The 22,917-nt window shown below is 43.1% G+C and overlaps 1 protein-coding gene and 1 long non-coding RNA gene across 2 annotated transcripts in view; one reads left to right on the forward strand and one right to left on the reverse strand.

Moving 5' to 3' along the window:
• LOC141381964 (uncharacterized) overlaps positions 1 to 22,917 on the forward strand; it is a 1,176,553-nt gene that overhangs the window by 568,840 nt on the left and 584,796 nt on the right. The window lies entirely within an intron of this gene.
• si:ch211-227p7.5 lies at positions 878 to 21,461 on the reverse strand. Its single transcript, XM_068220483.2, has 11 exons — positions 21,386 to 21,461; positions 20,653 to 20,703; positions 20,372 to 20,479; positions 17,043 to 17,114; positions 14,056 to 14,140; positions 13,583 to 13,778; positions 11,720 to 13,487; positions 9,921 to 10,094; positions 9,090 to 9,263; positions 7,892 to 7,938; positions 878 to 7,069 (listed from the first exon to the last, which is right to left on the reverse strand). Exons 2-11 carry the CDS (start codon positions 20,694 to 20,696, stop codon positions 6,540 to 6,542), a joined length of 3,198 nt encoding a protein of 1,065 aa, XP_068076584.1. The 5' UTR covers positions 20,697 to 20,703; positions 21,386 to 21,461; the 3' UTR covers positions 878 to 6,539.

The raw sequence follows: 22,917 nt of genomic DNA on the forward strand, positions 1-22,917 counted from the left end.
GCTCTCTCATTACATACTTGCTTTGACACGTCTCCACCCATCTTCCCACTCATCCCTATTATTCAATTAAACCAATTTCACTCACCTGTCTTCCCGTAATTTTCCCTCTATTTATATTGCTCTCCTCGTGTTGTCATTGTTTGGTTGTGGTCAACGTACACTGGTTCACTAGTCCTGTCCAGTCAGTTCCTGTTGTCTCAAGCCCGTCTTCTGGTTGGTTATTCCTTTTATTTATTTCTTCGTTTTTGACCCCTCTCTGTCATCTGCAGGACCTGTTTCTGTTTTGTTTATTCGCCGTGGTTGGCCGATTGTCTCCGATCCCCGGCATCAATATTCCCTCCTGTCACCTGTTCAACTCTTCTTCTCCCTCTCAGCTCCGCCGCCCGCCGGATCCAGTATACCGCTGTATCGCCCCCTGCCGAGTGAACTTGAAACTACACCCTGAGAGACATTTTTTCCCTTCTACGGAGCGGTTTCTGTTGACAGTTTTTTTGAGCTCTTTCTTCTGAGCAACCTTGAAGTTTGTTTTCGTTTCATTTTGTTAATTTTATTTACCTGAGTCCCTTTAAAGATCCCAGTAAATTTTCTATCCTCTTCGGAGCAGTTTTTGTTGAACTTTTCATTTTTTTTTAATTTTTGATTTAGATTTTTTCTCCCTGTGCTTTAGCCCAATTGGGTCATTTTTTGTCACTAATAAATTCTGAAAGAGACCTGCACTTGTGTCTGTTCTGTTCCCTGACAGAACGATCTGACCACTATGGACACAGCAGGTCCAGATCCTGTCAGAGCAGCGGTTGCCCAGCAGGGGGTGCTTTTGGGCCAACATGAGACTCGACTCAGCAACACCAGCAGAGAGGTGGAAGTGCTTTCCAATCAGGTGGCTGAACTTACCAATCGCTTGCAGGAACTCCAATATGAAACCACACGGCAAGGTTTTCGCCATGAGCCTGAACCACGTTGTAATAATCCACCACTACATGATGGGGACCCTAGCTCATGTCGGGCCTTCTTGGCACAATGTTCGGTGGTATTTGCCCTTCAACCACGCATGTATGATGCTGAAGAGACTAAGGTAGCCTTTGTGTTGGCCCTCCTTACTGGTAAGGCCCGTGAATGGGGAACATCCGTTTGGCAAACAAGAGCCCCCTGTTGCGCCTCTTTAAATGATTTCCGACTGGAGATGATGAGACTATTTGACTGGTCTGCCAGAGGACAGGAGGCTGCGGATCAGCTCGCTCGCCTCCATCAGAGTGGGCGATCGGTCACGGAGTATGCCATCTTGTTCAAAACCCTAGCAGCATCCTGTGACTGGAATGAGGGGGCATGTCGATTCATTTTCCGTGCAGGCCTTGAGGAGGACATCCAGGTTAAGCTCGCCACTCACGAACTGCCACACAACTTTGACGATCTTATTAATCTGGCTCTACGCATCGAGGTTCGCCTCAATCGCCGACACCAACGTAAGCTGATCCGCTCCTCTGGCAGGGTGGAGGGCACCCTTTCATCTTCCACATTTCCTGCTGCACCTGACCCTGAACCCATGCAAGTGGGTCGTTTGCGATTAACACCCCAAGAGAAACAACTACGTCTGGCCCGGGGTTTGTGCCTTTATTGTGGCAAACCAGGACACTTTGCCGCAGTCTGCCCAGCAAAAGCCAAAGCCCACCAGTAAAACGGGGAATCCTGGTTGGCGCTATTCCCCTTCATTCCCCCTCCTCCCGTACTCTGCTACCTGCACTGATTCAGTATAGAGGTTCTACCAATGCCTGTTCTGCTCTCCTCGACTCGGGAGCAGAAGGAAACTTCATGGACAGCTCTGTGGCCAGCCAGAGGGGTATTCCAGCCATTCCTCTCCCTGATCCCATCACTGCCTGTTCCCTTGATGGTACTCTGATTGCTACTATTTCCCATGCTACTCCCTCTGTAAGTCTTGTTATATCTGGAAATCACCGTGAGGTTACCACACTGTACCTTCTTGACTCTCCCAGTGCTCCCATAATTTTGGGACATCCCTGGTTGGTGCAGCATGGTCCTCATGTGGATTGGTCTGGAAATTCAGTTTTGTCCTGGAGTCAGTCTTGTCTTGAGTCTTGTCTTGGTCCTGCCCCGTTTCCTGTTTCTGTGTGTCCTGTTTTGCAGGTGAATGCAGCGGATCTGACAGGGGTTCCGACGGAGTACCGCGATCTGAGTCTGGTGTTCAGCAAGTCCCGGGCCACATCCTTGCCTCCTCACCGACCCTATGACTGTGCCATAGAACTCCTCCCAGGCACTTCTCCGCCTAAGGGTCACTTGTATTCCCTTTCTAATCCTGAAAGAGAGGCCATGGACAAATATATAGATGAATCCCTTAAAGCTGGCCTCATCCGCCCTTCCTCGTCTCCTGCAGGCGCTGGGTTCTTCTTCGTTAAGAAGAAGGACGGCTCCCTTCGTCCATGTATTGATTATCGAGGGCTGAATGACATCACTATAAAGAATAGGTATCCCTTGCCTCTCATGTCTTCAGCCTTTGAACTCTTGCAGGGAGCCCAGGTCTTCACTAAGCTTGACCTCCGGAATGCCTACCACATTATCCGTATTCGAGAGGGGGATGAGTGGAAGACCGCCTTTAACACCCCTACGGGACACTTTGAATATTGGGTCCTTCCGTTTGGTCTGACAAATGCCCCGGCTGTCTTCCAGGCCCTGGTTAATGACGTGCCGAGAGACATGGTAAATCAATTTGTCTTTGTGTACCTTGATGATATCCTGATATTTTCTCTCTCCATGCAGGTACACACTCAGCATGTTCGTCAGGTGCTGCAACGATTACTGGAGAATCAATTGTTTGTTAAGGCCGAGAAGTGCGTATTCCATGCTAAGTCAGTTTCATTCTTGGGGTTTGTGATTTCGGCGGGTGAGATCAAAGCTGACCCCTCTAAGGTAAGAGCTGTTGCCGAGTGGCCAACTCCAGACTCTCGTAAGGCACTGCACCGGTTCCTGGGATTTGCCAACTTTTATTGGCGATTCATCCGGAACTTCAGCCAGATTGCTGCACCCTTAACAGTGCTCACCTCTCCTAAGGTACCGTTCATTTGGGGTAGCAAGGCACAGGAGGCCTTTGATAATTTAAAGTCCCGTTTTATCTCTGCTCCTGTCTTGTCTATTCCAGATCCGAAACGACAGTTTATTGTTGAGGTGGATGCTTCTGATGTCGGAGTAGGCGCAGTTCTGTCACAACAGTCTCAACGGGATGAGAAGGTGTATCCCTGCGCCTTCTTCTCCCACCGCCTGAGCCCCACAGAACGGAATTATGACATTGGTAATCGGGAGTTGTTGGCAGTCAGACTGGCCCTGGGTGAGTGGCTTCACTGGTTAGAGGGTGCAGTGCAACCTTTTGTGGTCTGGACAGACCACAAGAATTTAGAATATATTAGCATGGCCAAAAGGCTGAGTTCTAGACAGGCCCGCTGGTCCCTTTATTTTAGTCGATTCAACTTTACACTCTCGTACAGGCCAGGGTCAAAGAACACCAAGCCCGATTCTCTCTCTCGCATGTTCGGTGCCCCGGAGAGGGAGGTTTCAACTGACACCATCCTGCCCAGGGGCGTGGTGGTGGCTTCCCTCTCTTGGGACATCGAGAGAGAGGTTCTGGGTGCTGTACGAGAGTGTCAGATACCTAGAGGGACTCCAGCGGGCAAACTATTTGTTCCCCAGTCACTGCGCTCCAAAGTTGTCCAGTGGGGTCACTCATCCAGGCTGGCCTGTCACCCAGGAGTCAGGAGATCTCTGGCTACTATTCGTCAGAGATTTTGGTGGCCCTCCATGGCCAAGGATGTCAGGCGGTTTGTGTTTGCCTGCCCTATTTGTGCCCAAAACAAGAGTGCCAATTCCCCTCCTGTTGGTCTGCTCCGCCCCTTACCCATCCCTTCCCGTCCCTGGTCACACTTAGCCCTTGACTTTGTCACTGGCCTACCTGAATCGAAGGGCAACACCGTCATTCTCACGGTGGTGGACCGCTTCTCAAAAGCGGCTCATTTCATTCCTCTCCCAAAACTCCCCTCTGCCAAGGAGACTGCTCAGGTGGTGGTTGATCACGTGTTCCGGATTCATGGTCTTCCGGTAGATGTGGTCTCCGATAGGGGCCCCCTATTCCTCTCCAGGTTTTGGAAGGAATTTTGCCGACAGATCGGGGCCTCTACGAGTCTGTCTTCAGGATTCCATCCCCAGACCAACGGGCAGTCTGAGCGGGCAAACCAGGATTTGGAACGTACTCTCCGCTGTCTGACATCCAATAATCCTAGCTCCTGGTGCCAACAACTATCCTGGGTCGAGTATGCCCATAATACTCTACCAGTTTCTGCTACGGGTATGTCGCCATTTCAATGCTGTCTTGGCTATCAACCTCCTCTGTTCCCCTCACAGGAACCCGAAGCTGCGGTCCCGTCTGCCTTGGCTTTTGTTCAATGGTGTCGTCGCACCTGGAGGAAAGCTAAGGAAGCCTTGGCCCAGGCTAGGAGATGGACCAAAGCAGCGGCTGATCGTCATCGGACTCCAGTTCCCCCCTATGTATGTGGTCAACGGGTATGGCTTTCCACCAAGGACCTGCCTCTCAGGGTAGCCTCACGCAAGCTGGCACCCAGGTTCATTGGGCCATACCGGATCACGAAAGTACTGAGTCCTGTGGCTGTTCAGCTCAAGCTACCTCATACGCTTGGTCGGGTGCACCCAGTTTTTCATGTCTCTAGGGTTAAACCTGTGTTTTCCTCCCCCTTGTTCCCTCTATTCCTACCCCTCCCCGTCTAGTGGATGGTTCTCCAGTTTACACTGTCAGGAGGTTACTGGAGGTCAGACGAAGGGGTAGGGGCTTTCAATACCTGGTGGACTGGGAGGGCTATGGACCAGAGGAGAGGAGTTGGGTCCCAGCCCGGGATATTCTGGACCGAACGCTGATTGCGGACTTCCGTCGGAGACGAGGTGAGCCCCCCCAGGGTACGCCCGGTTGCGACCATGGAGGGGGGGTACTGTCAGGTCCTCTGTCTGATCACCTGGGTTTGGTTGTGTTTTGCACTTGTTTACATGTATTTCATCACGTGTGGTGTTTTGATCGCTCTCTCATTACATACTTGCTTTGACACGTCTCCACCCATCTTCCCACTCATCCCTATTATTCAATTAAACCAATTTCACTCACCTGTCTTCCTGTAATTTTCCCTCTATTTATATCGCTCTCCTCGTGTTGTCATTGTTTTGTTGTGGTCAACGTGCACTGGTTCACTAGTCCTGTCCAGTCAGTTCCTGTTGTTTCAAGCCCGTCTTCTGGTTGGTTATTCCTTTTATTTATTTATTCGTTTTTGACCCCTCTCTGTCATCTGCAGGACCTGTTTCTGTTTTGTTTATTCGCCGTGGTTGGCCGATTGTCTCCGATCCCCGGCATCAATATTCCCTCCCGTCACCTGTTCAACTCTTCTTCTTCCTCTCGGCTCCGCCGCCCGCCGGATCCAGTATACCGCTGTATCGCCCCCTGCCGAGTGAACTTGAAATTACACCCTGAGAGACATTTTTTTCCCTTCTACGGAGCGGTTTCTGTTGACAGTTTTTTTGAGCTCTTTCTTCTGAGCAACCTTGAAGTTTGTTTTCGTTTCATTTTGTTAATTTTATTTACCTGAGTCCCTTTAAAGATCCCAGTAAATTTTCTATCCTCTTTGGAGCAGTTTTTGTTGAACTTTTCATTTTTTTTTTAATTTTTGATTTAGATTTTTTCTCCCTGTGCTTTAGCCCAATTGGGTCATTTTTTGTCACTAATAAATTCTGAAAGAGACCTGCACTTGTGTCCGTTCTGTTCCCTGACAGTGTGTGTGTGTGTGTGTAAGCGTGAGAGACAGAAAAAGTGTGTGTGTGTGTGTGTTTGAGAGAAAGAGAGGGAGTGTGTGTTTGTGTGTCTGATTGTGTATGAGTGTGTGCATGTGTTCACTGCTGTGTGTGTATGTGTGTGTGTAAGCGTGAGAGAGAAAGTGTGTGTGTGTTTGTGAGTGTGTGTGTCTGTGTGTGAGTGTGTATGTCTGATTATGTGTGAGCTTGTGCGTGTGAGAGACAGAAGGAAGCGTGTGTGTGCATGTGTTCACTGCTGTGTGTGAGAGAGTGTGTGTGTGTGTGTGTGTGCGCGGTAGCATATGTGTGAGAGTGCATGTGTGTGTGAGTGTGTATGTCTGATTATGGGTGAGCGTGTGGGTGAGAGAGAAAGAAGGGAGTGTGTGCGCATGCATGTGTGTGTTTGAGAGTGTGTGAGAGAGTGTGTATGTGTGTGTGTAGTCCTATATTTGTGTAGTCCAGCTGTAATTCTTGTGTCTCCTCCATGATCCAGACTGTGAACAAACACAGATTGTCCTTCAGTCATTACACAAACATAAGCTTATAACACACACACACACGCACACACACAGATTGTCCTTTAGTCAGTACACACACACACACACACAGATTGTCGTTCAGTCAGTAAACACACACACACACAGCTGCTGTCTGCTCCTGCAGAGGATTCTGGGTAAATCTCTCGTCAGTCTTCAGCTCAGTTTCACTGATGATCCATAATAAATCCTAAACCCAGGATAGAGCGGCTCAGTGAATGTGGTCTGGACTGAGTGGATGAGGCTCATTGTGTCTCTATAGATGTTGTAGAAGATCAGAGTTCCTGCACTGTGATCCACAAACACTCCTATTCTCCTGCTGAGCAGCTCCACTGGGAGATCAGTGTGTGTGTTATTGTGTCTGAGTGAGAAACTGGAGGAAGAGCAGAGCAAACTCCAGGACTGAGCATTAGATCCAAACCCACACTCAACACCTGTTCCCTTCCTCCTGATGCTCTTATATGAAACTGATATAAACACACCATGATCATCTCCACTCCAGTCAATCTCCCAGTAACAGCGTCCACACACACTCTCTCTGCACAACACCTGAGGCCAATAATCAAATCTGTCTGGATGATCAGGATACGGCTGATTCTCTCTCACACTCTTCACCTCTCTGTTCTCCTCAGACAGAATGAGTTGAGTGTTTGCTGTGTTTGGATCCAGAGTGAGGAAACAGACATCTGAACACAAGAACACACACATTTACAACCACATCTGTGTGTGTGTGTGTGTGTGTGAGAGAGCGAAAGAGAGAGAGTGTGTGTGTGTGTGTGTGTGTGAGAGAGTGTGTGTGCGCATTTGTGTGTGTGTGTGTGTATGCATGCATGTGTGTGTGACTGAGGGAGTGTGTGGATGTGTGCGTGCATGCGTGTGTGTATGTTGCGTGTGTGTGTGTGTGAGAGATAGAGAGAGAGACAGAGAGGGGGAGTGTGTGTGTGTGTGTCCATGTGTTCACTGCTGTGTGTGTGTGTGTGTGTGTGTGTGTGTGTGTGTGAGAGAGAAAGAGGGGGGGGGAATGTGTGAGTGTGTGTGTGTGTGAGAGAGAGGATGTGTGTGTGTGCATGTGTTCACTGCTGTGTGTGTGTGAGCGTGAGAGAGAGAGGAAGTGTGTGTGTGTGAGAGTGAGTGTGTGTGTCTGTGTGTGAGAGAGGGTGCATGCATGTGTGCGAGTGTGTGTGTATGTCTGATTGTGTGTGAGCGTGTGAGAGAGAGAGGGTGTGTGTGTGTGTGTGTGTGTGTGAGAGAGTGAGTGTGTGTGTCTGTGCGTGTGAGAGAGGGTGTGTGTGTGTGCGCGTGAGCATGTGTGTGAGAGTGCATGTGTGTGTGAGAGTGAGTGTGTATGTCTGATTATGTGTGAGCGTGTGCGTGTGAGAGAGAGACAGAAGGGAGCACGTGTGTGTGTGAGTGCGTGTCTGATTGTGTGAGTGTGTGCATGTGTGTGTGTGTTTGAGAGAGAGAGAGTGTGTGTGTGTGTGTGTGTGTGTGTGTGTGTGTAGTCCTACATTTGTGTATTCCAGCTGTAATCCTCTTCTCTTCTCCATGATCCAGACTGTAAACACACACAGATTCACATTCAGTCAGTACACAAACATCAGCTTATAACACACACACACACACACACACACACACACACACACACACACACACACACACACACACAATAAGACATGTGGAGTGTGTGCTGAATGCTGGATTGTGATTGGCTGATCTCAGTGCATTAATAACTGCAGTAAAACAACATGAGTGTGTGTGGAGCTGTCAAATCAGCTTCTGAATGACACACAGAGCTTTTAGATCAGATGTGGAAACAGAAAACAGAATGGAAACACAGAAACAGACAGATATAAAGACTGAAGGATTCATTCAATGATCAATTGACAAAAGCGCAGCACAATAATAAAGCAGAATTCAGTGTTAAATGACTTGAAATATGATGGAGATCTTCATCTTCTGTCAAATGCCTCTTCATCATCTTCAAACATTGCTAAGTTGGAGAGCAGTGAATCCAGACCAATCTGCAGTCCTCCTAGTCCTTTGGAAGCTTCGTCAGTTTGTGTTATGTTTATTGTTCATAATAATTCAGTTATAAAGGATTAGTTCAGGAGTTTTTTGTGATTTGCTTTATTTGAGTTTGTTCAACATGTGATTGTCACTGGACTAGATCAGAACCAGCATCACTGTCTGCTGATCACTTTTATTGCCTGATATTTTGTGTTCATGTAAGTTTATAAGCAGAAAAGAGCCAGATTACAAGATATGTGAGATATTTGCCAAAAACATCGTTGTTATGTCCACATTGTGAATGTAAATTGATATTGTTTATTTTCTTCCTGTTTATAGTTTTACTCCGCCCTTATTAAAGTGTGATAAAGGACATTCTGTGCCTGTGAAGTTAATGAGGGAGAGTTTAACTTGCTGTTAAAGTATACACAGGACGTATTTGGAGAACAGTACACACACATCTCTGACCTGATACTGTACAGTTCTTCAGCAGAAATGTAGAGTACAAGTTTCACTGCTCAACTACAATGCTGAAACTGTACAGTGTTAATATGAGATATAATATCACGCTTAATGTGAGAACTGCCCCAGTGCACTGACATATTTAACAGGTTTGATTCATATCTGGAGACTAGAAGAGGAGTGAAGTATCAAAGTATCTGTATTCACAATAAACAAAGGCAGTGCTGCTCCACATACTTGAGTTTGTCCAGTGTGTAGTTTGGATCCTCCAGTTGTTCAGAGAGCAGCTTGACTCCTGAATCTCCTGGATGATTGTAGCTCAGATCCAGCTCTCTCAGGTGTGAGGGGTTTGAAGTCAGAGCTGAAGACAGAAAACCACAGCCTTCCTCTGTCACCATACAGCCAGACAATCTACAAACACAGCAATAGTCCACATCACACAGTTGGACAATCACACATCTCTATGTGTTGTGAAGATGCTGACTGCTGTTTCTGCTCATATCAACAGCAGTGATGAACCAAGACACTTCTACAGTTTAGATAATAAGACTGTCATGAGACTTTTATATGTTTTCAGGAAAACTGCAAACTGTCCAAACATAAGAGCAGGTCAAAACCTCACCAAGGCACAAAACCCTACAGACTGCACAGGGTTCACTTTGTCTTCATCACTGTTATTTATTTATTTATTTAGACAGGATTGCCAGAACATCTGACAAATTCTTAAATAAACCTTTCCAATAAACAAATGCAAATATAAACAATATAATATGAACATGTAAAATATGAGTACAGAATTTATAGACAATTCATCTAAATACTCTTTAAATACAGTCATACAGTTCTGTATATTAGAAAAAGTATTTTACACATGTTTATATTTTACTCAGTAATGCTTTTGACTGCATTTGTCTATACACAAACATATTTGTATAGCTATGAATAAAATCCCACCCATAACAACTTGCCCATCTGCCAACACACTAAGTGGGGAAAAGGGCTTCTATATTTGTTAAACCACTATGTAACTCTCTGTTTGGAGTTGCTGTTGAGTGGAAGAGTATTTACCTCAGTGTCTCCAGTTTACAGTGTTGACTCTTCAGTCCATCAGAGAGAAGCTTCACTCCTGAATCCTGCAGGTCATTGTTACTCAGGTCCAGCTCTCTCAGCACACAGTTTGAGGATTGTAGAACTGAAGACAAACTCTCACAGCACTGAACAGTTAGATTACAGCCCTGTAGTCTGTGTAGAGGACAAACACAATATTGATGTGGTCATCTGGGACCTCATTGACTAAGAATGCGCACTCATAAAAACGACACCAGCTTTCACATTTATGGTTGTATGTACTAACAGTAGTGTAGCACGATATACCGATACTATAAAAGCAAAGCGATACCCTAGCACTCAACACAATACAATTCTAAATTTTTTAGTACCTGTACTTTTATTTGACAGCTGTAGTTGTGAGTGCTTGTCAATAGGGGGCAGTGTGGGGGCCGTGCGCTGCTTCTACAGCAGGGGTCTCAAACTCACGGTCCGTCACGGGAAGATAGTTTGTGGCCCTCGGCTTAATTTGAAAGTTTAATGTTAGTGCGGCCCGCGGGTTTGATATGTACGGCACTTTACAGTTTTGTTTTTGGAGTTGAACAAGCCCACCAATCAGAGTGGGGTATATGGCTCTCGGGGGCGGGACATCAGCTGAATATGACGCAGGCAGAGAAACATTTTCCAATGAGTGAAAGTTACAGCAGCGTTGCCATGGAGTGTTTCTATGTGATTGCTGGCTGCCTCCTTGTTATTGGGCACATGAGGACATTCGTCCCAGCTCACTTCATTCACAACACTTCAAAAAAAGTTGTGTAAGTTGCTGCCCAACGGGACATTATAAATATATAAATGTATATAAATCAGAGATTAATTTGAGCAGGATCTTGCTGGATCCTGTTCCGGGAAATGTCAGATATTTGTATTAGGGCTGCAACAACAAATTGATTAAATCGATAAAAATCGATTACTCAAAGAGTTGGCAGTGAATTTCATAATTGAATTTCATTATCGATTCGTTGTGTCGCTTGACACGGGGACGTTTGATTATTAAAAAACACATGGAGTGAACACAGTCTCTTTCGCTCACTGAAACAGAGTTCAGCGTCTCATAGACAGAGATGAGGAGGGAAGGAGTTCAACAGCAGGTGTGTTGGCTGGTGCTGAGCTAGAGAAAGACGCGTCATATCATCACAATTATGCAGCGTTTTAACCACCTGATGCTTATTTTATGTTTTAGATAAACATTTACATGTAAATACAAACAAGCACTAGTAAAACAAGACATATAGAGTCTGTGAAACACACAAGAAATTGAAGTGAATTTACGTGCTGAATCCTGCGTGTTCTGCTTTTATGAATGAATCAAGCGTGACGCTCATCTCACATTATAGATCACGATCACTTACACGTTATTGTGAATTGGGATAACAGGTAGTTGATGACAGGATGAGCAAGCGTGTGAATAGGTTGAATTAAAACAGAGAAACAAAACCAAGTAAAAGGGCTACATCTGTCATAAGGCGCTATTGTGGCTGCGCCTTGGAAACATTAAGGGTGAGCCTTCTAAAATAATGATCGCCTAGCAAAACTGACTTCTGGATCCAGAATATTTTAAAAGGGTTAATAACAGCAGTAAAGCAGCAGTGGTAGAGTTACTCTGCATTGCAAGACTAAAGACACCTTTTTATACACTGGATCCTTCATTTTTCAACTGTTGTCATGTAGAGCTAAGCTCCAAATAAAGCTTTTCTTACTTCGTCATTACTATTTAATTTCAGCAAATGTTTATTTCTTAGATGAAAGAAATAAGGACTTACAGAGCTCTTTTGGAGGTTTTGATGACTGCTGATAGTCTGATGAGACACTCGTCTGATCTCTGGAATTTCTGAAGCTCAAACTTCTCCAGCTCCTCCTCTGAGGTCAACAACACAAAGACCAGAGCAGACCACTGGGCAGGTGAAAGGCGAGCAGATGACAGACTTCCTCCACTGAGGTGAGACTGAATCTCTTTCAGCAGAGTTTGGTCGTTCAGTTCATTCAGACAGTAGAACAGATTGATGGATCTCTCTGGAGACAGATTCCCTTCAAGTTTCTGCTTGATGTAGGCAATTATTTCCTCATTGCTCTGGTCTCTGTCATCCTGCTGTGTCAACAGGCCTCGTAAGAGTTGTCGATTAGACTGGAGTGACAGACTGAGAAGAAAGCGAAGGTAAAGGTCCAGATGTCCATTCTCACTTTCCAGAGCCTTGTCCACTGCAGTCTTCAGGTAATCAATCATGGACTCATCTCTGCTTTTTTCTGCTTGTGTCTTGACATTGTCGAGAATCAGATGTTGATAAAGTGCAGCAATGAACTCTTGAATGCTCAAGTGAAGAAAGCAGTACATGGTACCAAGAATGATTCCCGTCTCCTCCTTAAAGATCTGGGTACACATGCCTGAGTACACCGATGCCTTATAGACGTCAATGCCACAGTCTTTCAGATCGCTCTCATAGAAGATCACATTGTTTCTTTCCAGCTGCTGGAAGGCCAGTTTCCCCAGTGAAAGGATGAGGTTTGGATCCCAGGAGACATCTGGTGTGTTTTCTCCATCATACTTTCTTCTGCTCTGCTGGATCTGAAAGCGGAGAAAGTGTGTGTACATCTGTGTCAGAGTCTTAGGAGATTCCTGCAGTGTTTCAGCATGAGCCCTGTGTTTCAGTTTCAGTATGTTCTGGAGAACAGTGGCTGAAATCCAGCAGAAGACTGGGATGTGGCACATAATAAAGAGACTCTTTGACTGTTTAATGTGATCAATGATTTCTCTGGCCTGATTCTGATCTGTGAGTCTCTTTCTGAAGTACTCCTCCTTTTGGGCATCATTGAATCCTCGTATCTCTGTCAGCCGGTCGATACAGTCAGCAGGAATCTTACTGGCAGCTGCTGGTCTGCTGGTGATCCAGATGAGAGCAGAAGGAAGCAGATTTCCCTTGATGAGGTTCGTCAGGAGAACATCCAGAGAGACTGCTGAAGATACATCACGACACGTCTCATTACCAGCAAAGTTCAGAGGAAGACGACATTCATCCAATCCATCAAGGATGAACAGGACTTTGAATCGTGTGCTTCTTGTAAGGTTCAGTCCTTTAGTCTCTGGGAAAAACTGAGTTATGAGGTCTTTTAAACTTTGTCTTTCTTTCTCCTTTAAGTTCATCTCTCTGAATAGAAGAGGAAATATGAAGCTGATGTCTTGATTTTCTTTTCCTTCAGCCCAATCCAGAACAAACTTTTGCACAGAGACTGATTTCCCGATGCCAGCAACTCCTTTTGTCAGGACAGCTCTGATCTGCTCGTCTTGTTCAGCTGCTTCAAACAAATGTTTGCATTCAACCTGTATCTCTAGTGACTGATGACGTCTGGAAGCAGCTTCAATCTGTCTGATCTCATGTTCAGTGTTGACCTGTTCACTCGCACCCTGAGTGATGTAGAGATCTGTGTAGATGTTATTTAGAAGTGTGGAGTCTCCTTGCTGAGCAATTCCTTCAAACACACTTTGATATTTCTTCTTCAGGCTACATTTAAGCTGATTAATGAAGAACAGCTCATCTAAACACAGGAGCAAAGAAACAGAGAGTTTTAGTCTTGACTTTTCCAGCTATATTTGTATGTGTCAGTCTGACAGATACCCATGAGTCTCTTACCCTCGAGGGTATCAGCAGCTTGATCTTGCGTCATCTCTCTCAGGAAGAAGAGTGTGAGTTCAAGAGCTGCTTCTTTGATAATGCTTCTGTTCTCATTAAAGTCCTTCACAAACTCTTGTCTGTTTTCTTCTTGTAAGATTTTCCTAAACTTTTGCAGTTCTTTCTTCAGAAACTTGATCATTTTGCTCTCAAGATTCTATATTTAAAAAAAGAAGAACGATATTTCACAAATATATTTAATAACTTACAGTTTTAAATAAAAAAAAAAAAAACAATTTAATACTTTAAAAATATATATTATGTTTAAGGTCTGTAAGTGCTCAATTCTGATTTGCATTTAATTGAAGACTAAACGACATCCAATCAAAGATTGCTTGGCTAAAATAAGGTTCAATGTGGAATTTGGAATTAATGACTAGACATCTATTGCCGGTCTTATCTGTGTTATAATAGGAATTAAAAAAACATCCCACCTGGAAGATCTTCAGGAGATTGTCTGTGAAACTCTTTCGGCTTCTGTGAGTCTTGTTTTTTGAATCTGGTGACTCATATTCAAAACTGTTAACAAATAAAATTAGTGAGGCAAACAAATACAGATATATATGAAAGACATTAAAATACTAAGTGTTCTGTAGACCTCATGATAAGAAGACAGTCTGGACAGTGAACTTGTGCAATTAGTCTATCCCTCTGTCACGTATTAAATTTCAGACATAACCAGGACATTCCCCATCAGGTCGGGAACATTGACTTGGGTCTAGAAGAGATGCTATTGGTAGAGTGTGTGTAAAACACCACAGCAGTTGAGCCCGTTGTGTATTTGGTGTGAAGTGTGAAGTTTGCCAAGCACAGAATGAGCACACAATATCACCAAAAGTGCAACCTTCTACAGGTATGCCTATAATTACCAGAGTATGGGAATAGTTTAGAATTTAGGTTGTTGAATGTTAACTTTTTACCTAGCTAACTGTAGTCAAAAGATTTGTAAAATATGAGGAAGGGTGGTACGAAGGTGACTTGCTACCCAACGGGGAGACCTGGTGACAGTAAGTATATGCGCTTCATATGATAAGTTGGTTAGCTGGTACAGAAGACACAAATCTGCCTAAAAAGGGGAAATGCTCATGACTGAATGACGGATATGGGATTGTTTCCCCAGAGGTTGCCCCATCTCTGAGAAAGGAAGTGATTCCTCGGGAATTAGTCAAGGAGGGGTCATCGCGAGGGGTGTGAGTTCAGAAACAAGGTCGGGTTGAACCTCGGAGGTGCAACAAGCAAGACCTTCTGCTCTCTCTCACTGACCTTTCACAGGGTCTGTGTGAGCAGGATCACTGAGGGAAAAATGCATACTGCTTAAGCCTCAGGGTCAGCGGAGAGCATCTGTACAGAGCAGGGAAAAAAGCAACTGCCGATGAGCAGACTTGCGAGAAGTAAGCAGGTTGACCTGGGCTTCCCTGAAGTGCACTCGTATTACCTGGACCATGCTGGGGTGGAGTTTCTATTCTCCCAGGAGTGTCAGCTGCTGGGAGAGCACGTCAACTTGCATGGTTGAGCTTGCGTCTTGTGCCTTATGACTCCAGGCTAATTTCTAATATTATCTAATATCTGTGACAACTATAGTATCTTAATAAGCACATTTTTGTGTTTAGTAGAAGACTAATAGACATCCCATCAAAGATGGCTTGGCTAAAATAAGGTTAAATTTGGAAATAACAACTACACATGTCAAGTCTGTCTAATCTGTGTATTTGTCTAGTGTTGGGTTATTCTTAGATGTCTATTAGATTTTTCAGTGACAGGCTAAATGTTTCCTTGTTTAAGCCCAGACATCACTTGTTTGTTGTGGACACTTGTTTAAGGGCACCCAGGCCCGTTGAAGGCCAGATCCAATCAGGGACTGAAGGTGCAGCATCACAGCGAGGTGATGGTCACCCTGTGCATCCCCGCACACCATGCCCATCTAGGAACTTGACTGTGAAGCCAGTGCTGAAGTGGTCACATTTGAACACTCTGAGCAGCGAGATAGTGGCTGCAACCTGATATGGCTGATGAACATCTGAAAAAACTTCAGTAAGACCATTGTAATCCTGTCAAACTGAATCAGACAGGGCAGCACCATCTGCATTCTGCGTATACAGGTGGCTGCGGCTTTTGTCGTGAAAAACTTGCCAGTAAACTCAAATAACAGATGACCTCAGGAAGATGACCTGTTTCATTGTGCTCAGCTGTTCTTTCCCCACTGAGGACTGCTGGGTAGACAGTGTCACCAAATAGGCCTGTGATATAGGCATCCCAAGAAAACGAGCTCAGGGAGCAGGGCGCATATCTACCAGGGTAAGGCAAGGGTGGTGATCTTGGACCACTGTGTGGCCATCATCTTCCCCTGGGCTCTGACAGCCGATTTGGTGGTCATGAGAGCATCGTCGGCCACCTGTGGTGCTGTGGTACCATGGCGCAGGGCCAAAGAGGCATGGCCCACAGCAGTGTGGGCTCTGGCTGTGAGAAACTCAGATAACCCACCCGAGGATCTCAGCTTATCCTCCAGGTGGCGGCGCCTCCCATCTAGGCAAAAGCTTTGTACCGCCATCGAGTGAGGTGAGGGTAGAAGAGCATGAGGTAAAAACATACCTGGTTGAGCTCCCTGTTTGCTCCTTGGAAGATGGGGACGGGGGTCTGGAAGAATTTGTCTCACATCAGCTCCCGCTCTAGTCGGTCCAACCGTGGGACTAGGGGGACAAGCCATCTCCAGCCCTACTGCCAAAGCAGCTACCATGATGAAAGCACAGTCATCATGCCTGACTCTAGATCAGTGACCGCGCATTGCACCCCAGATGGTGGCAGCGAGCTTGGTCTGTCATCTGAACATGACAACTCACCCTCTGATGCTGTGATGGGCATCTGATCTCTGTTGTCAATGAGTAATAACACAAAATCCCAAGGGACAAACCAGCACAAATGTGATAGGGCAAGTTGTGGAGGAGCCAGGGGCCCAAGGGCCCAGAGGCAATGGATAGGCCACCACTGTAATCCTCAGATCTAGAGTGCTCACCACTTTTGTGATATAAGCATCCTGCAGAATTAGCTTCATTTGGACAGATGAATAACAGTCTGCAATTATTAATTCATACTGAAGCCAGCCACAAAGACACAAAAGCACCAGATAATTACAGACAGTTATGATCCAGTGCTTCTATTTCATTTTGTGGCTGACTTCAATATGCTGTTAAAATTCCTTCCGCACCCAAAGGTAAAACCTAGAGTCTTTATAGATTCCTTCTAATAAACACAAGCACAGCAAATTAGGTTTCCTGGTTGAAATGTAAAATTGTAAAGACATACATGTACAGCAGAAAATATAGAAAAACTAAGTTAAGAATCATCATGGAATGGAAATCAAATCAGATGATGAGGTCCCTGAAGGTTCCAACCACTAGTGACCAAAACGTAAAACACAAAATACCTTTCGGCAGATGATGGTGTTTTCTCTCTGAGGTTTGATGGAGGATGTTTTGACTTCCCTAAATGGAAAAACCTAGAATGACAATATTAATTTTAAATTGTGTCACCGTCAGCACCAGACACAATAGAAGGCACTCTACACCTCATATCAGCCACTGTCAAACTAAGTTCCTGGAGGGCCGTAACTCTGCACAACTTAATTCCAACTCAAATTAAACACACCTGATCAAACTAATTGAGTCCTTCAGGCTTGTTTGAGACCTACAGGTAAGTTTGTTGAAGTAGGGTTGGAAATCTGAAAATCTGCAGGGCTGCAGCCCAGCAGGAACTGAATTTGACACTGCTGGTCTACATGACCCCAATGCTTTCCACATCACAATTCACATAAACTTGGCTTAAACCATTTTGACAAACATTCATTGCTGAGTATTGTTTCATGATATGGACTTTATCAAGCATTTCACTGTTTACTGGTTTTCCCGTGTTTGGTCTTTTTGGTCTATTTGGATCATTGATTGTTTATCACCTGCCCGACCTATGCTTGTTTATAAATTAAAAGTATAACCTTCAGCATAAAAGCTTATCATCTAATATCTTTAAATATGAACTGTTTTTCAATGTCTGTTTCAGTGTCAATATCTCTGTTTTCAAGACTTGTTTATTGTTTCTTGATCAGCTCTGCTAAACAAGACAACAAGACACTCATTCATTCATTCATTCATTCAATTATTAATTTTCTTGTCAGCTTAGTCCCTTTATTAATCTGGGGTCGCCACAGCGGAATGAATCAACAACTTATCCAGCACATGTTTTACACAGCGGATGCCCTTCCAGCCGCAATTTATCTCAGGCAAACATCCACACACACTCATACACTACGGACAATTTTAGCCTACCCAATTCCCCTATACTGCATGTTTTTAAACTATGGGGAAAACCGGAGCACCTGGAGGAAAACCACACAAACGCAGAGGGAACATGCAAACTCCACACAGAAACAACTGACCCAGCCCAGGCTTGAATCAACGACCTTCTTGCTGTGAGGCGACAGCACTACCTACTGCGCCACTGCGACAACAAGAGACTATTACCTATTATTTATGTAGCAGATGTTATGCATTAAGCCTTGGTGTATGCCCATTACTAACTGCGGGTTGTTAAGAGGTGTATAAAAGCCAGTCGGAGAATAATGGAAGTTGCGTCATCGTCCAGCTGACTCCCTGTGGTGGGTGTGTCACTGACGTGCATCTGGTATGTAGTGGCTGTTTAAGCCCTATTTTCGCTTTCGTTTCAAATTGTGTTGGGTTTGATTCAGTTTTTCTTTCTCTGGAAGGCTGGTGTCTGTTCGGCTGCTGTTGCACCGTAGAGTTTTGAGCTTTGGGAAGTCGCGTTTCATAGAGCTGAACTCTCCCACGTGATTCTGTTGACACTTATGCGCGCTCCCGTGACTGCTGTCTTCCCAATCGGTAAGTAGAGCGATACCGCTCATACATTCTGTGCATATCAAACGACTAGGAGTAGAAACTGATTTTTGTTATATTTTCTAGTTAGTTATTAGTACGGACGCCTGGTTTTGCCGGAGGGATGACTGGCATCTCGTGTAGCGGTATGTGAAACACCCATAAGTCCCTGTATTTGGAAGGTATTACGGTTGATTGTGCTCTTTCGTCATAGATTGCACTGGATTGAGCGTCTCCTCCTGCTCTTGACACCTGCTGGATGCTGCTGTTTTGCTTCTGTTAATTCTGTTTTGTTCCTTTTGCTTTGCTTTTTGTTTTGGTTTGGTTGTTTATTTATTTTCGCTGCTTTTGTATCAGTGTTTTTGTTCTCTGCATATGTTTTGATTTTTGCTATTTTTTCCCATATTTACAAAAATGGGAACACCTAAAATAAGTGTTGTCTAACTGACTGCTTGGCTTTGCTTCTATACCTGCATTCTGGTGTGTTGTCCAGTTCCAATATTGTGACCTGGTGCTTTAACTTTTACTACATACTATTTGGGATTTTTTTTTTTTTTTTTAGCTGGGGCCAGTCACCTCCGTAATCCCTGGGCGGCTGGTAGCTACTCAAGTAGTCTTTTTTTGATCATTTCTAATTGTGGTTTCTTCTTTCCCTAGGAGCTGGGGGTGTCAAGTACGGGCAGTCGTACTGCTGTGTGGCGTGGCTCTTTTTCAATGAATTAGTCTTTGGCTCACTTGTGTGCATTGAAGTTCACTGTGTGGTGTTTTTGGAATCTAAGAGTGTGCACGTGTGAATTTGTGGGTCATTCTCGGGCCCAGTGCCTAGCCTGCCCGACTTTGGTAAGCCCCAGCTCCTGCGGTTGGATGATTATTTTTTTATTTTGTAATTGCCTTCCAGTGCCTTTTTAAAGCACATGTGCCTGTCATTTTAATATTTGTGGTCCAATGAGAAGTGCATTGTAATAAAAGGAACTCTATTTTTCTACATCCACGTGTCATTCCCTTTTTGTCAGAGATACGAACCTGTGTTTTGTGTCCCAGGTAATGTACTGGGTGGCGTAGTCGAGCTCTAATTGCAATAGGTTGTGTTAATTTGGCCGCAGTGTGCCAGTTATTGTATTGGTCTGGCTACCAACAAAAAGCCTTATCCCCCCTTCGCGCCACATTTATTTTCATTTTATAAATGTCTAATTAAACATCTACAAACTCATTAAACTGACCTGAAATCATGTAAAACTATAAAACCTGTTCAGTGATTCACCACTGGAGGGCAAACTGAATGGATTTGTGTGATTCATGTGGATATTATGCAGATCAAGTTTTTGCCCCCTGGTGGAGAAATATTGAATTTCCAAACGTTTCGAAGCATTAAAGTCATAAAAAGCCTCGTTTACTGAAATCACATTTGATATGTGCTGATTCACTGCTTTGAAACAAAAAACTGCAAAGGTATTGAAGCTTCATGAAGCAGCGCTCCAAAATCAGCCATCAGCTCTGTTTACTGGAGTACTCTTGGTGATTAGCGGTGTGTTACTCGTTCATGTACACTCAGAGCATGTTTCGCTGGTTTGCGTTTTAATCTTCTGTGTTTATTGTTAGCTGTCTGGATATTGGATTACTCTTTGTGGATTACTCTTATGATTGATTGCTTCTGTTTTGTCCCCTTGCCTGTCTAAAAGATACTCTGAATAAGAAACTAAAACCATCACTAGGTGTCTGTAAATGTCTAAATTCACCAAAAGTCATTGAGTCATTTGATTAATCCAAACAACTGATTCATTTACTAATGACTCTATTTTCTGGATTGTTGGTTCACAATAACATGTTCAATACAGTCCAAGTGTGACCAATAATGTAAAACACTAAATACCTTTTGACTGATGATGGTGTTTTCTCACTGAAGTTTGGAGGAGGACCACCTTTTGAGTTGTCACTCTTCAGAGACACAGAGCTGGACACACATGATCCTGATCTCACACTGAACACACAAACACACCAGAGGAATAAACTGCAGGACAAACTTCATTCTCTTTTACAAGAGTTTATTAGACAAATATGAGTTTGTTCAGTTTAATTCAGCTCAAGATAATAGTTGACTGAAGATCTGTCTGTTGTCATGTTGAAATAATGGTGTAAAAACAGAGTCAATACCTGTGTTTCTCTGAGAGAGAGTCCTTTACTCGCTCCTCTGCCATACTGCAGCTAAAACACCAATGCAGACATTAGCAGAGCTTTCAGGAAACAATCATACTATATATATATATATTTATATATATATATATATATATATATATATATATATATATATATATATATATATATATATAGTCCTTAACATGAATGCAGTTGGTTTAACCCCTAATCTGACTTCTCAGCTGTTTCACATTTGATTTAAGGTAAATGCATGTTATATAGATTTTATCAAGAGAAGTTCAGGTTCAGCCAATTGTTGATTTATTGTGTATTAAAGTGTCTCTCTACTAAAGAGGCTATTTGGTTAATGAGTTACTCTGACAGTAAAGGGTTAAATGCAGTGTTGTTTAAGGATCGTCAGCTTGTTGTTTTCAGCAGCTTTTCTTCCTGTTCAACTGGAAGGTCTGCTTTAACTTTACTTTTGATTTCGTGGCTCTGAATGTTTAGAGTTATATTGAATGCTGAATTATTGGACACTATTGAGTCAGTCTGATATAGAAGAGAACAAACACCTTAAAGGGATTAAAAATAAAGCTTTTAGACACAGTGTTTAAATGAGCGTGTTTGACTCAGTGTTTAATCTGTGTTTGAGGATTTGATCTTCAGGATCAGACATTTAAATCACACTCACACATATAAAACCCCTTCATCATCTCCACAAATCAGCGTAATGTAGAAGTGTTAAACTCACATGCAGAAGTACAGACGCTCTTGTGCTGCAGGAACACAATCTGAGCTCTTTCACTTCACTGAAACACACCTGTGTGATCTACAGGTATATCCTCAAATATTACTGGCTCCACTGAGTGACACTGACATGAATATTCATGAGATTCTCCTGACTGTGGGCATGTCATAAAGACAACACAAACCACTGGAGCTGAAGATATCTGTACAGCTTCTCTGAGCACGAGTGTGTTGAAGGAAGATTTAGAGAAGGTATTTAAGATGAAATCTGAGAGGTCTCTGAAGAATATTTACAGCAATGTTGAAGCTATAAAATAAGATTAGAGATTTCTATATAAATGAGTACACCTCATACAGATCTCTCTGTTATATTATTATTATTTTCTATAGGATGCTGTTCAATAATATTCAATAAGTGTGTTTATACAATAGATTAGTCAGTACCAAAGGCAAAAGTGAACTAACTGAACAAAATAACTGAAGATCACAGTGAAGAGAAACAGCACACACAAATGAATAATGTTTAACCAGAGGACAAATCAAGAAAACCATTAAACAGCATTACATCTAGGTAAAATGTTGCAGTTTGTCTTTTATTTATTGTTTGCAACACATAATTTGAATGTACATGTATTATCTCTCTATTTCTTAAGGTGTTTTTAAACTCATTTTTTGAATCAATATATCCGTTTATCTACACTCGCTATTACAGTACAGATGTTAAATACTATTTTTGTTTGGTAATTTCTAAAAATTCAGGATAAATGTCAATAAAAATATTAATATTTTTATATATAAGACAGGGTTGACGTGTCTTGGTTGTTAGAAATGATTTATTATTATCAGTAAAATCAAACTTAGCAGCTCTTACTTATTTATTTGTTCTTTTTATTATATGTTTAAAGGGAAATAACATAAGGGAATACATATTTATGCACTAATCATTATAAAATGAAATGTTTAAATTAAATAAAGATAACTTAGTCATCTTAATTGAGCTTTACTATAGCTCTGTATTGAAATCAGGGAATGATTAAAACCTTTAGATCGGTGGAAAAGAGTTGACAGATTCAGGATCAGTTAGCACATTGTGTTTAGTGAATGTGATGTTTTCCAAATAGTGTAAGAGTTTTAGTTCACAATCCATAAACAAGATTATCTCAATCAGTTATAATGATCAATTTACAGAACACTGAAATATAATAATGAGATCATGAGAAACCAGAATAGTTTAGTGTCATCACAACAGTCATTTAATAATAGTGTCTGACTCATTTTACAAATCTAAATCATAAATCATTACATGGCTAATATATATCTGTAATATTTTAAAATTGTTTTCCTTTACTTTATTAAGAGTATGTGTGTATATATATTGACAAAACACAATGAATAAGTGTCATATATTCATGAAGACACTGATGTAGTGTGCAGAGGTAAACTGATATTTACTTATCAAGATATTCTTCATCATTTAAATAACATTTTTATTCATTTTAATGCTTGTGAATGACTGAACCACAAAGAATAAATAGT

Source organism: Danio rerio, chromosome 4 (assembly GCF_049306965.1).
Source record: "Danio rerio strain Tuebingen ecotype United States chromosome 4, GRCz12tu, whole genome shotgun sequence".
NCBI lineage: Eukaryota > Metazoa > Chordata > Actinopteri > Cypriniformes > Danionidae > Danio > Danio rerio.

Excerpts from the sequence above, each read along its gene's own strand:
- si:ch211-227p7.5 (XM_068220483.2), bottom strand. The coding sequence starts at position 20,696 with ATGGCAGAGGAGCGAGTAAAGGACTCTCTCTCAGAGAAACACAG. Across the intron at positions 13,488-13,582 it reads AGCTGCTGATACCCTCGAGG|ATGAGCTGTTCTTCATTAAT; the intron begins GTAAGAGACTCA and ends TCCTGTGTTTAG. Across the intron at positions 7,070-7,891 it reads TACAGCTGGAATACACAAAT|ATGTCTGTTTCCTCACTCTG; the intron begins GTAGGACTACAC and ends TCTTGTGTTCAG.